Source organism: Agelaius phoeniceus, chromosome 1 (assembly GCF_051311805.1).
Source record: "Agelaius phoeniceus isolate bAgePho1 chromosome 1, bAgePho1.hap1, whole genome shotgun sequence".
Lineage (NCBI taxonomy): Eukaryota > Metazoa > Chordata > Aves > Passeriformes > Icteridae > Agelaius > Agelaius phoeniceus.
This window is the reverse complement of record NC_135265.1, coordinates 102,608,768-102,627,388: the sequence shown is the minus strand read 5'-3', so window position 1 is coordinate 102,627,388 and position 18,621 is coordinate 102,608,768. Positions and strand designations below refer to the sequence as shown.

General features: G+C 39.3%; 1 protein-coding gene across 12 annotated transcripts in view; it reads right to left on the bottom strand.

Annotated features, from left to right (window-relative positions):
• Window positions 1-18,621, bottom strand: part of PPP4R1 (protein phosphatase 4 regulatory subunit 1) — a 63,495-nt gene that overhangs the window by 7,704 nt on the left and 37,170 nt on the right. For 9 of the 12 annotated variants that reach the window (XM_077184128.1, XM_077184149.1, XM_077184196.1 and 6 more), the window contains 8 exons: window positions 18,127-18,234; window positions 17,277-17,342; window positions 15,019-15,177; window positions 13,660-13,790; window positions 12,031-12,554; window positions 6,830-6,898; window positions 4,631-4,806; window positions 438-533 (listed from right to left, as the gene is read on the bottom strand). In XM_077184128.1, the coding sequence (XP_077040243.1) occupies window positions 438-533; window positions 4,631-4,806; window positions 6,830-6,898; window positions 12,031-12,554; window positions 13,660-13,790; window positions 15,019-15,177; window positions 17,277-17,342; window positions 18,127-18,234 (1,329 nt within the window). The remainder of the gene's footprint in view (window positions 1-437; window positions 534-4,630; window positions 4,807-6,829; window positions 6,899-12,030; window positions 12,555-13,659; window positions 13,791-15,018; window positions 15,178-17,276; window positions 17,343-18,126; window positions 18,235-18,621) is intronic. The other 3 variants (XM_077184145.1, XM_054638622.2, XM_077184163.1) reach the window with 3 other exon arrangements.

Below are 18,621 nucleotides of genomic sequence, written 5' to 3'. Positions count from 1 at the left end.
GGGGGTGGTTCCTCTCAAAACATGTAATAAAAAAACCCATCCTCATCCAGTTTCCTCAATAACCTAAGTCCCACTACAGCATGGTTCCCATTGAAAACTAAACCAAATGAAACAGAGCCTGAAGATCTATGACAACTGTTATCTCATGTCAAAATAATATTGTCATCTCTCATGCATAAATGTAACAGAAACAATTGCTAAATGAAGCCATTGACTCTGGAAACAAGGACTAATTTAAAACTACTTAATTAAGAGGTATTTAATAGAAACCAGATCATGTCAGAAATGACTGAATGAAAAAAGGGATAAAGGAAATATACCCATATATATTTTTAAAAATGTAACTTATCAAGGGGATAAAGGAAATACCCATATATATTTTTAAAAATTTCACTTATCTGCTACATATAAGAAAACCAGAAATCACTGTCATTTACCTGTACTTTGGATTTTCTTTCTTCTTCAGGGCTGAAACTACTGTTGGTACTCAAATCTGAATCATTATGAATATAGTGAAGTGTAGAATCCATACTCTGTGAAAAAAAGAAAATAAAAGGTCACATAAAACACACTCTAGGATTAAACACAAAAGAAATACCAACATCAAGAAGTGCTGTCCTTGCCTCAGAGTCTATTTCTTAGATTAAAGGAATATATGTTTTAATATCAAATAAAATTTTGCTGCAGCCCAAAATCAAAAGGTCTGCAAGAAAAATCCGCTTTTAATTTCAAACAGAAGCACCTCTTACTCAGCTCCATTTTGGTTCTTATGGAATGAAAATAACAGGAGAGGAGTACTTTTGAGACTGCATTAAGGAAAATATAACTAACATATGGGTCCCATTGCTTCTCCCCTGAATGGAAAGTAAGAAAACACCTGTAGCTGATTTTGATGGATTTGTTTCTTTGGATTTGTGCTAGAAAATGGTCAAAACAAAGCCACCCTCACACTGAAGAGTAGAACCTGATGAGACTCCTGCTGTTGCACCCTTCCTGGAGATGATTATTCTATAACTTTCTCTGGATAAGCTTCACACCTTATAAAACTGAGTCCTACTTGGCCACAGCTGCTGACAAGAGTCGTAGCTTCTCTCAGCAGTCCTATTAAAATAATTTTCAGCGATCATTTTAGCACCTTGGCTACACATCTGGGCCTTGAGGAGTGGCAGAGGTGTGCTGGGCTGTAATGAACTGTGCTGCAGAGGGGATGCAGCACTGACACTTTCCTTACAAGTGCAGTTCCCCAGATACAATGGGCTTCGTGTAACAAACCATGAATTTTAAGCAGAATGCAATGAATATCTGAAAAGTACATCAGGCTGCTTTGTGCTGGAACAGGACAAAGGCATTTTTGCTAGATTTGAGCCAAGGTATCTATCTATTCACAAATGCTGCAGGGTGAGCTCCTAGGGTCAACACAAGCAACAAGAATATGCCTACTTCCACCAGCTGCTCAGATCGTTTTGACAACAAGAATTTTCCAGCAAACTACAAAATTCTTCCAAAAAAAAGCCTCCAGGATACAATCTGTCTTCCTTGGTTTGAGTTCAGACAGTTGCTTTTTCCCTCTCCACAAGCTGCTTTCATCTAAGCACTGGGCTGCAATTTTAGCTGCTGAGGTATAATTACAGGTGATAAAGAACAGGCAGAGCTGTGAGGCAATTGCATATCTCTGGCACAGCAGTCCATGTCACCTGTCAGGCCTAAGAGGCAGCAGCAAGAAGGTGTTAAAGACCCAAGGAAAGAACAGATTTGCAAGCAACTCCATAACTAAATGTGTCCAGCAGCACACAGCTCCAACTGTAAAAACTCCAGAGGCTCTGAAAACGATCTCTGCAGGATTTTTAGTTTGACAGTCAATTCCTCCTTCACTCTTTTTTAGCCTTTTGTTTGTTTGGGTTTTTTCCCCCCCCTGAAAAAGAGATTATTTTCAGCATTGCCAGTCATCAGTTTTGATGTCTTGCACATCATGGAATTATGAGGCAGCCAGTACACCCTAGCCACAGTGCTTCCATGAGGTGCCAGTTTGCATGGGACCAGAGGTTAGTCATCCATTCTGTTACAATAAAAGTGACAGGACTCCATCTCACATTCCCTGCTCAGTTCCAAAAGCTCAAGCTTAAAAAATCATACTTTATGGATTGAACCAAGTCAAACATTGAATATAATGGAGGGTGTCACAGATGGGAATGTTTTCACTCAGCCACTTTTAAAGTCAGATATGCATTCCAGAGAGAAAGAGCTTCAGTAGAGAAGCAGGACAACCATCAGTCAGTATTTAGGTTATGCAGTATCTCCACCCCTGAAAATGAAGTTCCACCTTCTTCCATGCACACACCAAACTGAGCATTGCAGAGAGCCAGGACATGAAAATTCAGCAGGGTTTAGCCTGAAAGAGTCTTGTGTACCAAATGCAAAACCTTTACCATGATCTCCCTTACAGATCTCTAAGGCCAAGCTTCCCTTGGCTGTGTTACAAGAGCTCTGGGGTTGTGCTCCAAAGACCTCTGCTCTGTGTCAAGGGTTGCACACCAGGACAGGCAGTGCTGGTGCTTCCTGACAGAGGAGCTGGCCCAAACAAAGAAGAGGCCAGTGTCAGGAGTCCATCTCCTCCTGGCATCCATCCTATTCTTATTAGAAAGAGGTACTTGTGCCAGACAGGAGTGAGAAGGTTTTAGCCCAGTTTCCTTTCTCCCTCTACCTCCAAATAAAAATAGATTCCAATACATATTCCCTTATTAAACCTTATAAAGAACATAAAACCTAAAGAAAATAAAAACACAGTGCCTCCTGAGAAAAAATAAACAGCTGCCCTCAACAAACAAGCTTCATCATGTCCCAAAAATCTTACTGGTCCACTCTATTACATAATTTATTTTCATTTGAATAGAGAATCTCTCTTTAACATGCAGCATTAACTCCTTCATGAACCAGTACAGCTGCCAAAGGACAAGCAGAATGTGGTTTTGCTTACTGGCGTATGTGCAGAACTGTGCAGGCTGCATTCAAATATAAAATGCTGGACAGCTTCACTTCTCTCAAGAGTCTGGTACCCTACTGACACACTGCTATGCTGAGACTTAAAAAATCTCAAAAAAAGACAAGAAGAAAAAAAATCACCACCCCAACAAAACCCCAACCAAACTAAAAAACCCCAACAACCACCTGTGAAAATCAGAGGTCTCTTCACTGCTAGGGACAACAGTCTACTTGCTCAACAGATCACAGCTTGATTCCCAGAATTCTAGGTCACCTCTATAATATCTGCTCACTTGTAAAATGAGGACTTGATTCAGTGCCAGTAACAAACAAGAAACTGACAGATTAGGAGCATCCTCTTGAAGCATAAAACTGAAACATGCAAAATCAACATATACCAGCGATGTGACTGGTTCTCAAATTTTCTGTCAGCACTATACTCTGCACACAAGAGCATAAAGCTCAGGACAGGTCTCTCTGCACAAACACCACCCTCACCACCCCCCAAAATTCTTAAGAATGGAGGTTAAATGTACACTGTAATTTCAGGTAAGCATTAGAAAGAAGAGATCCTATAAGAAAAAAAGCATTTTGAGCCTGACATAAAGGAATTGGAGGCAGTCTGGTGTTTTTGAAACAAATCACATTTTTAGAGTTAAATTATGATTGTGTATCATCAGCAGTAACCATGTAAATGCCACATTCCTGAACTCCTTGTATGTTTTTGGTCTAGATGGTAGTCCAACAGCTTAGAGAAAAAGTTAATTAAATGCCATCAAGAAACACTGCTCTAATTCAAGAAGGACAAAAATATTTTATACTGAACTGGTATTAACTACTAGACATTTCAAAGATGCTTGTCAAAATTTCATCTGGAAAACACAATTTCAGTAGAGTGATTCAACAAATCACTTGCTCTTGTTTTATGGAGCCTATTTTGGAACCATTGCTATCTGCAACACAACAGCATCTAATACCACCTGAGCTTGTGGCATTATAGGCACTGATGTAGTGGGTTTGGCCTGACACAGCAAAGAACAGAAAAGAGTATCAAATGCCAGAACTACAGTCAGGCAGGAAACAGGGAGAAGATCTGAAGAAGTAAATGCAAAAAACTTCAAGATGTTACTGATTGCTAGAATATTTCAGTCCACACAACATCTCATTTGCAGGTCCTGAACTTCTCTGATGCAGACCAGTAAACCATAATGAACCAATTCACAGGGAGCAAAGAGAATGAGAACAAAGTATCTCATTCTCCAGGTTCAGGGAAGGGCACTGGAGAAGAAGATTCACTCATTATCAGTAGGGAATCTATTTTAAGCAAGGCACTTTCACATTAATAAAATGTGGTAGCATTAAAACATCTGCAAGTGCAACAGTCACAGAGATTTTAACAGAGATTTTAACAGAAACAGTTTAAAGAATTTACATGGACAAGCACAGAATTGGCAAAAACAAAGGCACGCAACACAAGTAATTTTATTTTAGTAGCTAGCACTTCAATAGCATCCAACAAAAGGGAATGCCACACCAGCCAAAAGTAGAAAGCATTTGGCTGCAATCATCACATGAATGCAAATTACAGCTCTGTTACTGGAGCCCTGAAAATCCTAATGGGAAAAAATCAAGTACAAAACTCTCTTCTTACCTCAACAGTGTCACCAATTAAAGGCACAATATCACCCAGTATAGGTTTAAAACTCTGTTGGTCATTGATGGTTAGTTCAGTCTGTGAATCTGTTCCCTTGCCAACACTGGCCATTGTTTCTTCTTGAGGATGCAAACTGGATGCTCTTAGTGCAGCAGACAACACCTCCACTTGTGCTGCAGTACACGAAAGACAAATACATGAGAGACTAAACTGCAATAAAACTTTTAGCAAGTCCACAGATTCAACTTTTAGACAGAACTGAAAGATGGTGGAGGAACTACAGGAGAGGTACACCACCTTAATATCATATTGTTAAATCCCAAACTAGGGACGAATTAAGTGCTAGATTAAGACTTCACTCTTTTTCTAGGGTACTCAACCAAACCATAGTCCAGTGAAATTTGTCCCTAAAGCTGAAATAAACAAACAAACCCCATAACTCAAGACGAATAAGGAGACTGCTGTTATGGCAGCATCAGCTCTTTACCAATTTCAGTAAATATTAATGGTGCAAATAGTTTTTTTGGGGCAGAATAGCCCATGAATATTAACTTAGAGACTGGGCCATTTGTGGGAGGTGGGACTAAGAGGGATGAACTAATTCAAACAAAGATTGAGAACAGGTTTTGTAATACACAAAGGATTTCAGTTCTGAGGGGTTGTTTCTCCCTTTATATATGCTCATTAAATTCTTACATTTTAATAACAACTCTAAAGCAAGATCTGTATAGAAATATGCCAGACCCAATACTTCAGCCTTCTTGGATCCTCCAAACAAATAAGAAGGCTGCACTGTGTGATGTTCTCTTATTCATCTAAAAAAGGCATTAGCACTTTATACTCTGCTATCCACTCTTTTGGAAAAGATCCAGCAGTTCTGAGGCTACTCTGATTTCCGCCCCTCTGTTTACTGCCAATTAGAGAAAGCTTTGTTGAGCAATGCTCCTTGGCTATAGCCTGACCTGAGATCAGATATCAGGGGCAATCTCAGTTGCAAGTGACACAGAATTCAGTGCAGATTAATCTACCCTGCCACTCTCCTCCTCCTCTTCTTTCCAAGAAGGCAGGGAGGAATTATCTCCTCACTTATTAAATTTATCCAGCCATCCGGAAGATCTGTTCCTCATAGATTTTGTCTTTTCCAAGGTTTCTTAAATGTTCACTGTGAAATTACATGACAACCCATATGCTCCTTTTTAATCCCACATTGCCATACTGAACTACAGAATTCTGAATTACTCCCTCCAGCATTTTCAATATGGTTGTTAACAAGTACTAAATAAAGAAAGTTGGACTCATTTGTAGATAGAAGAAACAGATATACAGCTGTTACAAGAAACAAAAACTGTTAACTCAGCAAAATCTTAGATTAGAAGCCTTAGCGAAATCTAGCAAAAATTGGAAAACACACTGTGGGTTCACATGAGCAGGAATAAAGACAATTTTTTTAAAATATGCAATGCTAACTCTCTAACTCTCTTCAATTTCTGAAAAAAAAACCCAAAGATATTATTGCTGTATTACTGTATTCCTCAACATGAAACAGGAAAAACAAACTGTTAAAAACTTAAAGTATAACCAACATAATACTAATACTTCCACTATAAAACATGTGAAAAATATAGTTTAAATAATATATATATAATTTACATATAAATATATAAAAATAAGGAAATTTACTGTTTCTAATATTAATAAGACTGCTGCAACCTTACTCTTCAAGCATTACTTCACTGACAATAAACTTGTGTACTCTAAGACCCATGAGAATAAAAAAGATCAAGGTTAATAAATGTTTCCAAAACTTAAATGTTAAATAAATCACCCCCAATACCAGGCAAAATAAGTGGCTATGCTAGGGCAAGAAATGCCTGGCTTATTTCCAAACTATTTTAATTTAGAGAAATCAAACAAGAAAATGGAAAATAATTATATTCTGCTGCACATTGAGACATTTTTCTTGAAGACACCTTTCATGAAGGACAACTTCATGAAAAATGTGCTCTCACCTTCAGTGAAAAGTGAAGAAAGCTTACCCCGACTAGGTAAACACATACTGCTTCAATACTGTATATGTATTTTCTGTGTATTTCAGAGCTAACAAAGATTACTTATAGCAATAAAAGTATCTACAGCAAGTATTGGGAATTTTCCAAAACATATTCCCCACCCATGCCCCACTGTGAGCCTGCATACCTGGACTGCCCTTGCTTAGGGGCTTTAACAGGATGGAGACAACACCTGTCCTGATTTCCTCTGCCTGCCCTAGAAGAAATATGACAAAAATGTGCATTTCCTCAGCTTCTTGTCAATTCTACAATCTCAAGGTGTGGGGGTGAAGGACAGGAGAAGCCAAACTCCCAAGGATTTCATTGACTGGCAAGTGCCTTCTTTCAGTGCTTATCTGTGACTTCAGTGCTGCCATTCACTGAAAGGTGAATGTCCTGAAGTCCATAAATATTTAAGGTCCTCGCTAAAAGAAGAGCCAAGCATCGCTGCTGCTCCTCATCTCTCACGAAGAGATTCCCTCCTGACACGAGGCAGGCAATGGTTTCCAGAAAATCATTTCAAATTCAAGTAAAGGATAAAGCTCCCCTTTTGTGAATGACAGAGAAACGCTTCAAGAAGGGAATCTCTGGCTAACCAGCTTTCACAGCTACTGTCAGTAAAAAGTGGAGTGTAAAGGTCAGTTTTGCACATAGCACAGAACTCAGGTAACTGCATTGCTCAGATAAAGTCAATGTTCACTGGATCTTAGACCATTAATTAACTCTTTCTTCAACTTTCATTCAGGTGAGATGTAGTAAAAAAAAAAAAAGGAATTTAGTCTTGGCTACTGTACCTGCATCTTAAAATAACTGGTACAATCTATAAATTCTAAATCATATTTTATCTGGTCTTACTGAATTTCCTTGTTTTCAGGAGTTTCTGTCCTTTCAATTAACCTTATTGTTGTTTTCTGTTTCTCCTGATGTTTCACTAGAAGACATTGATGTTTCGTTTATTTTTTTCTTCTTTTTACTTTCTTTCTTTTTTCTAAAGGATCTGCCTTCCCTACCCTTACTTCGTACTCAGATGCAAAAGAAAGCTATGGGCCGTAATGGGTACAGAGATGAACTAACTGAAACATAAGAACAGTTTCTTCTCCACTTACTCCTCACCTGTTCCATCAACAACATGTTTTAGACTTTTATTGCAGGCAGTGCCTGTAACCTAACTTATAGTTCTTATAAGGGAATGGGATCAATTGACCCCACATTTGGGCTGGTTTGTCCATATTAGGTCTCCTTTTGGCAAAGCAGCTTGTAACTAAGTGGCTTAGGCTACAGTTAGCCTCAGTAACCTACAAGTCAGGCTTCCTCTATTCCCCCAAATAATATTAAGGAAAGCTGACATTACACGATTTAGCCCTTTCTATAAAGATCATAAGATAAAGGTAGTTGAATAAAATGTCTGTGGAAAGAAAAATAAAGAAATAAAAACATCTGAGGAAAGAAAAGCAATCTCTGAAGGAAGTGAAGACAGCAGCAGCCTCAGGGAACTGGAAAAACGTGACCTGAAAGAAGACCCTGTGATGATTTTTAAAAAGCTGGCTTACTTCACAGGAACGTGCAGGTTCCCATCTCCCAGCCTGAGACCTTCCAGATGTCTGGCCAGTGGATTGGAAAGGTCCTTTCAAGAGGGATTACAATAGCAGTGCTTAACTTTGCACAGCCTGTGTAGCTCTGCTAGCCAGCAGTTTGCCTGTGAGAAGACAGGCTCTCTCTTTATCTCAGTTGCCGAATGCTCAACCACCTATTGCTCAGATTTATCACTTTGGCAATAAGCTAGTTATGGAAGGAAAACGCCAAGGTAAAGAGTAAGATTCAGGTGAAGCAGTTTATCCTTTTTTGAGAACAAGATTAGGGAAAAAATTATTCTATAATGGTTACTGACTACCATTAAAAAACTGGTTTTGCTGGAGATCTCATCAGTCTCCACACCTTGAAGCAAAGATCTAAGGCTTGAAACAGAAACTGCTCTATTGAGGTGCACTGAGAAAACCCCAAACAAACCAATACTACCCACCCCCCCTACCCAAAAAAAAAAGCCCAACACAAAACACCAAACCCAAACCACACAACCATGACCAGTGTGTATGTAAACAGCAACCCCTTAGTGTTTGGCATCCAAGGCATCTGGAAGATGGGGATATGCACTGAACATGCCATGCTCTGGGCTACACAACCTGGTGATGCCTTTCCTTTGACTCTTCCCATTGGCATGGTACACTCAGGTACTCCTCAGGTAAAAACTGAGTTATTCTTTCTCAGTATTTCTGCTACAATGATGCAAGCCGGTGAGGGGAGAAGCAACTCACACAACCCACAAGGGTGAAGTGAGACATGTGAAGCAGAGGAATGCCAAACCCAGAAAGGAAGAGAAATGAAAATAGAAAAGGAAATAGGAGGGGGAATACATATAGTAGCTGCTAGGGATGAACATCCAGTGCAAAGCAGAGAGTGATGAGAGGAAGGAACAACAACAAAAAAAACCACTAAGAAAACCCCAACAAAACCATATTTTTCTGACTCAGAAAGAATAATTGCTGGTTGAACTTCAGCACCAAATCTCCACATCTGTCTCAGTTGTCAGGGATGGGCTCTGAAACCAACTAGCAAAATAGAAATCATCAACCTCCTCTGACTGACCAGTGAAGAACAGCACCTTATTTCCATCACTATATATCCTGCAGTGTCAAGTAATAAAAATTCAGTGTGATCTTAAGAAACTGCAAAAATCCTGTGCCATTACGATTCCACACAACAGGAACTAATTTTCTTCTTCTCATAAATTTCTAAAACATTAAAAAAGGGGAAAAAAAAAGAAAAAAAAAAGGAAAAAAAAAGAAAAAAGAAACAACCACAAACCCATGTCAAAAGAAGGCTGCTGAATTTGCACAATCAAGCATAGAGAGGCAAGGTACAGCCAGAGACAAGGTCATCTGAACAACTTTCTTACTGACACATGCAAAACATCATACACTGCAGTCTCATTCCCAAACCACATCTCATCACTTCATCTTGTCATGCCTTCAGGATCCTTGGCCAATTTGCTACAGAAGCCAGAAGATGTGTACCCATGGAAGCTCTCCAGTATGGCAGGCCTCCACTTACCCACCACAGAGAACACAGCATCTTCCACTCCCATCCCTTGGCTGGGAATGCAGCAATAAAGACAGGAGCACAGCATGGAAGCAGGAGTCCAGGACTTAGGTGACAGCAAGCCAATGAAGAAAATAAGTGCAAGAAAAAGATCACAGGGATTTAAAAAGAAATAAAGAGAGGAAAAAAACCCTCCTAGCTTGCTCAGTGATTGCTGTCAAAGCAAAGCCTACTCACAGTACAAGACTCAAAAACATAATGGCCAGCTTTGCAGAGAGGGGAAGTGCAGGCAGGGTAAGGCCCTATGGACCATTTGGGATCAGGGCTGTTTGGCATACATTTGTAAGCCATGTATACTGGAGACAAAATTATCTGTGAAATTAGGTAGTTTCATAAAATTTCCATGAAAACAGATTAAAGATAAGCTTTTGATTGAATATTAATACCATCAGTTTGCAACAACATTTTTAGATTATATTGCCATGAGCAAAGACAGGGCTCTGATCTTCTGGATTACCCCCAGAGCAAGCCTACCTTTTGTCACAATTTAGGAAGCATAAGATTCAAAACACAGGTATTAAATCAGCTACTCAGACTAAAGTCTGGACATCTACCACTTCTATGTGTACCACAGCGTTTCAGACAAGCATGCAAAATTAATACTACTAGCACTTGGTGCAAAATTAAAACTGCAATGTTACTAAATTGAAACAGGCATGTTGTTAAATTCCAGCTTCTTGAGCACTTAGACTGAATAACAAGAGCACAGGCAAGAGGAAAAAGAGTAGAAGATTTAGGAGGAATGTTTTATGGGGCTTCACTACACAGCCTTGACCAAGTCAGAGTGGGGGAACCCATGGTGTTGACAACCTAGGAACATTTTCTTCTACTTAAATGTGCAAATGTTGGTCAACAACTCCACAGAAAATCTCCTGACACCCAGTCAAGAGACCTACAAACAAACAAAAAGAATTCCAAAAACCTGCTCTGAAACAAGAGATGAGCACACATGATAAACAAACTCGTAACACAGGACAATTCTGGATGTACAACTACATGCTTACATAAACCACTGTAATTTATGCATTAAGGTATGTTCTCTAACTATAGACAGAACAGCTTTACAAAGTAAACCTGTGCAGCAGTGCAAGCTTCTGCAGCTGGCTTCAGAGATGGGTTATATGAAGACTGAAGTCATTAGCAACGGTGAAATTTTTTTCTTACCTCTTTCCTTAGTGCCCAAAGCACTCCTAAAGCAAAGTTTTATCTGCTGACTTCACAAGTGATTAGATAAAAGTACAAAATGGATTTAAGAAAAGTTATTAGCGTATCAACCTACCAACAATAAAATGAAGTTGAAAGCAGTATCAGCTTATTTTAAAATATTTTCCCCCAACTTGCCCCTTCTTTTCCTCCTACTTTTTCTGGTATAGAGGCATGCTTCCCCTCTAGAGATTCTTCAGCTCCAAAATAACATGGCTTCCTCCTTAGTGGTCCCTCCAGACTTTCTGACTGTGACACTCAAGCCAATGTGTCTTAGAATTTATTCAGCATATGAATACCAAGAAAAACCTATTTCCAGTAAGTATGTGTAGAAGAGCCAAGTCCTTTTAGCTGAGGAGGTGTCTCTGAAGTGCTGCTCCACCACCTCGTCACACTTATGAAACTCTTCTCCATTCTTCAAGAGCTTTTAAAATGGAGAATGTGTGTTCACTTCAAGAACTCAGCTTGGATCAATTATCAGCCTGATCTGACAAACTTGTTGCATTAAAGCTGTAAACATGTGACTGCAATAAATAAAGCCTTTGCAGAAAAAAATGGAGACTATTTCATCCAAAATCAAACGGATAATGAGTAAAAAGAAAACCCTAATTCACACTGATAATTAAAAAAATAAAACCCTCTTAATCTGCCTTATTTTGCATGTATGCTAATTAGGAATAAACTTGCTTATCAACAGCTTATGCCTTTGAACCATCTATTTGATTATAATGTCAAAACAGGCAGACAGAACTTTATACTGCCTAACTGCACATGCATTCAGTTTATAAAAGGAATTATACTCCTTTTAAACATCTTTACACAAATGCAAATTCCCTTTTAATTGACTATCAATTTTCCTCAATCTCTTTGAGGACCAGGAGAAAACAGTACTTCTGACTTATAAAATAACTAAGAGGTTAAAGCACAAACTGCTGAAGCAACATATACATATCTCCAAACATTAAAAATGCTTCAGTATCTTTACCATACCTTTAACATCTGGATCATCTATATGGGGTTCCAAATTTTCTATCATTTCTTCTAATTCTTTCCTTGTTGCCATAGGAATGCTTGGAGACACTGGCATAGTGAGTTCCTGAATTTCTCTATCGAGTTTTATATCAGCAGTCTGCTGAAGCTCAAAGTCAATATCTATTTCAGGAAGTGGAGTCCTCCAGAAATGGAAAGAATTGTATAATTCCTGCTCTGAAAGAGAGGTTTCCTGTGAATTCAGCCCAGCCTCCTGCACAGCTGCTGTACAGCAATGAGAACTTTGCTCGTTCTCATCCGCCATTTCCCCACAAGATTCTGAAGGCAAAGTGCAAAGGAAGGATGATTCAGTCTGGAAATCACTTTCCCTCTTGGAGTTATTTGACACTGTATTCTGATCTTCTATGACATTTTCAAGTTTTGTTGCAAAATCATCACTATCATCACAATGTGAAGACAGATCCTCTGTCCTGTTGTGCTCTTCATCTGCTGTGCCATCTTCTGTGGTCCTGACTTGCTCACTGCTGAATGCCAAAGAAAATGGACATTAAAAAACCAAAATGCACTTGTTATGCTCTTGAAAATTCACACACATGCTATCAATTTGTTATTTGTCAAAGTAAATTTATTTACACTGTAACAAAACAGAAGTCATAGAATCATAGAAGGGTCAAGGTTGGAAAGGACCTCTAGTAGCCACCTGGGCAAACCTCCTTGTTCAAGTAGGGACAACCAGAACCACTTGCCTAGGACTTGTGTCCAGACAGGTTTTGAGTACTTCAGAGGATGGATACTCCACAGCCTTCATGGACAACCTCTGCCAGTGCTTAGTCATCCTCACAGTAAAAAAAGTAGGTTTTGATGTTCAGAGGGGACCTCCTGTGTTTGGGGCTGTGGCCATTGACTCTGGTTGTGTCACTGAGCATCACTGAAGAGTCCAGCTTCATTCTCTTTTCACTCTCTCCTCAGGTGTTTATGAACATTGGTAAGACCCCCCAGTGAGCCCTCTCTTCTCAGGCTGAAGTCCCATCTCTCTCAGACTCTCTCCAGGAGAGATGCCACAATCTGTCATTTTGTGGCCCTCCACTGCCCCCTCTCCAGTGTGCCTCTCCATGTCTCCCTCTGGATGGCAGCACGACCCTGTGGGTGAAGCAGCCACTCCTGCCAGTTTTGTGCCATCAGCTGAGGCCACACCCTGCTCCACCATTCAGATCACTAAAGAGGATGTTAAACAGAACTGGACCCAATCAGTGCTGACCCCTCTTGACACACGGTCAGTGACCTTTTCACCGTGCTGCTGACCAGTGCCCCTGGGCCCAGCCAGGGCCTTTGGCCCACCTCACTATCTTCTCATCCAACCCAACTTCAGCAGCTTCTCCAGAAGGATCTTACAGGAGACCATGCCAAAAAAAACCACCCAGGTACACAGTACACACTGCTCTCCCTTGTCTATCAAGTCAGTCATCTCACCACAGAACATATATCCTAATTCTGGTCTATGGAGGTGAGAAGATCCAGATCTTTCCATTTACCAAATATTCAATTTATCCAGGAAAGTTAGTTTTTCTAACAGTTCATGGAGAAGAAGAACAAGGAGGCAAAATTAATTTGTAGATTTAGCAAATTTACCTGTTCTCCTGTGCAGAATCACAATCTTCTGGGTTTTTACCATCTTCTTCTTTAAAGTACTGGCCACTGCTGGATGGATTAGCAAAAGTTGATATGAAAGGCCCCAGAGACTGAAAAGCTGCTTGGCGAACCTAGGGGAAAGGGTCCAAGGTGAAAAAACCAAAATTATATATATAAATATATATATATATTATTATATATAAATCTTGCTGTCCTAGAAAACATAAAATGCCTGCTACTAGGAATTGAAAGGGTTGTAAGCCTACTAAGGAAATCAACAGCAGAGCTCTTGTCTGGAAAGAATCAGCCAGATGTATACAGAGTCCAAGTTTAAAAAAAATGTTAAGAAAAATTAAAAAGCACGGTGAAAACAGTTAAATCACAGGTTACCAAACTGACAGGCTTATTCCCCACAACCAAAGGAGGAAGCATCTGTTTAGATAATAGAAGCAGGTAAATTTGACAGATCAGCTCAGAATTTTAACAACTTGAAAGGAAAAAAAAACATCATGTACAGGAAACAGACATTTCACTTTCAGAAATTTGACTGATAAGCATTATATTTCTTTCCCTTTCTATCTGGCTATGCCGTGCATTTGCTCCTCCTTTCTCCTACTGTTTATTCTCCTCTTCTCAACAATTCTCTATCTCAATTTTTGTTATTTGATTAATTCTGCTGGGCTACAACTTCCATGACTTTCTAAGATCCATGAGGTCATGCTTCTGTGCAGATGATCCTTTGCTCTTGGAAGTTGTCTGCTTAGCAACAAACTTAAGGTTTAAAAGTAAATCTTCAAGATGGCAAATAATAAAAAACCCCAAACAAAAAACCAACCTATCCCCCCAAAAACAACAAAAAAATCGCACCCAACCCCCCTAAAAAAAAACCTGCAAACAAAAACCCACCACCTAAGAAACAATAAAAATTTAATTAACAAGAAACTCCCCACCGCTAACATCCAAAATACCCACAAAACCCAAAACTAATCAACCTCCAAACCAACCACAAACTCCACCATGCCCTCCCTCAAAAAACAACATGGTGGTAGGGAACCTGAAGAAGAACAAGTCTCTCATAATTTATTTTCCAGTTTTGTTAATGATTCTCAGCAATATTAATCACAGGCAATTCTGTAGCTAAAAAAAGCTACTCCACTGACAGAGTTTTTCTTACATGCTGCTGTAAAAACGTGAGGGAGTCTCTACACCCATCAATGAACTAACCAGTTTAAGAACAATTTTGCTTGAGGTGCATGGAATAAGTTAGATTACCCACACCCATGAGAAGTTCTACATAGAGTACTGCAGTAAAATCCTTCAGATACAACAGCTATTCAAAAAACAAAAAGCAATTCTTACCCATCGGGAAGGATCACTAATCAAATTAATAAAAAGGGTTGACAATTTTGTCCTCCGGACTTCCTGTGATGTTGCACAAGAAACTGCCATGAAGCACTCAGCACAGGCTTTCCTAACTCCCCACACATTATCAGAGCAGAGCTGGAAAAACCTTGGCAGCTGTTAGGAATACAGTAAGTGAGTTTGCAAGTCTTAATAAGCAGCATTTGTTTCAAAACAAGTTCTCTTTTCACATTCATTTTCTTCACCTGGTTGTCCACCTTCATACTCAGATGCACAGTTTAACATTTGCAAGACAAAGAACACACATTCAGTAGCACTACACTTCTAATCTGGTGCTTTCCTATTACTTATTGATACAGATAAGGAAAATTCACCTCTCTGAAGAATTGCAAGGAAGTACTAACTCTTAAACCTGATGTATACCCCCAGAAAGTCCCCAAAAAGCCCAACTTCTAAAACACCCCCAAGACCAACAAACGTATCAAAAGACAAGACCTCATGTCTACACCATTCTTTTAAAGCAGGCACAAGAAAAATAATACTGGTGCATTATTAGGAAGCAATGCTTTACTGCAAGGGTGGTAAGGCACTGGAACACACTGCCAGGTAGATTGTGGATGCCCCAAGCCTGGAAGTGTTCAAGGCCAGGTGGTTAAGCTCTTGAATAACCTGATCTAGTGGAAGGCATCCCTGCCTGTAACAAGGGAGGTTGGAACTAGATGATCTTCAAGGTCCCTTCCAAACCTTGACATTTTTTGATTCTATGATTAACATTTTACCTATCAGAGATCACTTCAGGTTTTTTGTAAGATTCTTACTGAAATACTAAACAGCATCTTCAGGAAGAAAAAACTTCCTTTTCTACCTACACTTGTCATTGTTAGATTTATCAACCTCTGCCACCATCTATCCTACAATGCAACTGCAAAGAAGAAGAGGGGAATGAGAGAAAGACTGCATTTGCTCAATGAGAAAACATGTTTGAACAGAGCAGTGCTTTTACTAATATAACTGAAGCATTTTGAAGGTGCTCAGGTGCTTGGGCTTTTTGGGCACAGTAATGGTAAGGGTGGACAGAGTGCAGGTGAGGCACAGCTGCCTTGGCTTTGCAACAGGCACGGTGACAAAATATGACTAATCCAATGGCTGTTGCTACAGCCTTGTTCACATTTATTCATGTTCAGCTGTCCCTACCCTCTGCAGCCAAGTATCCTGGACTTTGCCTCTAATTTAAAAAGGCTTTTAGATTAGAAAATGAAGTTTTATCATTCAGCTTTTCACACCCCTCCTTTTTTCTAATAATAATCCAAGAAGAGCAGAAAATGGCATTTTCTGTTATAGAAAGAGAACCCCAGCTGTCCTGCCACACATTACTGCTTTCAAATGAAATAATCATCACTTTTTATTGCATAGTAGTTTAAGTGCACCCTCTACAAAGTTTTAATCCAAATTCATTACGCTAATCACTAAAAAGGCAGTTGTGTGAGAGAAATCAATTTACATCCCAAATCAGGAAGCATATGGGATGCAAATCCACACAACTAAACTTCACTACCAAATGACTTGAATCGCTCAATAGCTAGAGAAAAATTGCAGCAAATGCTTTAAGAGTATAAGAAATGGCCTGAGAGCCACAATAGGCCTACCTGTCCCAACACCACAACTGCAAAAAGTTGCAGAGCCTTTGGCAGAAGTCATGCCTGCATTTACACTCTGTCCATGTAAGTCCCTCGCTAATTCAGGGCACTGATTCATCAGCCTCTGCTGGCTCTCCACAAGCTCACTGTCCACATTCCCAAGAGGAGAATGCTTGAAGAGGGATCCCAGAGCCTGCCAAGATGATTTCTCCTCCCTAGCCTTGTCACATCTCCAAATCTATCAACATCCACTAGCTCCCCAGACCCACCATGGGAAAGCGTGCACAGTTAAAGATCCTATTCTCACCACTCTATCCAGTTCCCTGCTCTTCCATTTTGAATTTCTCTCTCTTCCCTTTATTTCATTTGTTATTTCTGAGATTCACTTATTTCCTTTACTTTACTTTCTCTTTCCCTCCTTTCCAGGAGGCTGTTTGAGGCAGGAAAACTGACTTGAAGAGATTAAATCAATACATAAGCCCCAGCACTCTCAGCACTTTATCCCCTGCCACACTCCCCTGAGTCTGCAATCTCTCATGAACTGCTCTTCTTCAGTAGCTTGTCTGGCTCCACTCCTGAATTGTCTTAAGAAGAAAAACCCTTTAAGAAATGGCTTACCAGCATTTCTTCAGTGGCTTGCTGTCCAACCACACTGCAGATATCTCCAAAATTGGCTGCACATACCTTGCAGACAGAATGCAAGAATTAAATACTCAGACGATTGTTTTAATACAGCAAAATCCAAGGCGAAAAAAATAAACAACTTCTAAAATCAGAAAAATATGTTTTGTTGCAAACTCATTATGAGCTACTTTCCCATTCCATCATTTTCTATGCTTTTTAAAAAATAAATAATTTTATTTTCTTAAAAATTAGTCAGTCTTTTTTAATCACAAAAGAACCCCAGAACTTAAATGAAAATAAAAGAGGATAAAATGTATTTGAGGTGCTGTCAAATTAAAGAACACATGCAGCTATCAAGGGAAATAAGCTATCCAGTGGAAGGATGAGGAAACACTGCCACTGGATAGCTTATAACTCCACACCTAAACATCATGATGGAATACTGGTTTACTTCATCTTTGATGAAGATGAGCATCTTGAATTCCATCTGTGCACAGAAATATGAGCTCAGGTGGCTGATGCTGTATCAGCCACAGTTGGTTCATGTTTTCCTGGCTACCAACACAACCATAAGGACAAATGCCCAATCACACTGCAGCTATCTATAGCATAAGGACAAGCACATTCTTTCTTTGTTTCTAGTAATAAGGGTAGTGATTCTGGGAAAAAAAAAACCTCAGTGTCAAATACTAAAATTTGTGGAAATGCAAGATACAAAAACAGCTTTCACTTAACACATGTCACAAATGAGATCTACCAGGGAAGTTTCTTAGTCACATGCAAGTTCCAAGCACATGACACATTTTTTCACCGATAATCCAGACCAGATGCTCATCATTCATACCTTACGAACATGAAACATCCTGCAGTCACAGCACATCTCGCAGAACCTGGGAAGCACAAGTCTTTCTGTGATGTCCTTTCCAACCATGGAGGCCATTTTGCACATAATCTAATGACAAGACAGACATTAATCAGAGATGCTTGCATAACACACCATTCTGTGTCAGCTGAGCAGAGGCTTTTTACATCTACTCTCTATTCTGATGAACATAATTTTACTGAAAACTGTGAAAAATAATGAAAACAAAATGCCATTTGAATTGAAAAGGTTTGGCCACTTTTGCAAAGAACTGTGTTTCCCATTTACTTGTCATGACATGACACAGGTGTAGAAGATGACATTGATCTTCCAATAAACTGAATCAAATTCCCAGCTAACAAAGATAATTAGACTCTTAGAAATTATTCTCCTGTTACCCAACAGATCTTAAAAAAAAGTACGATTCTTTTACTATTTCAATACAAAATGTACATATGTATAATTAACAGAAAATTA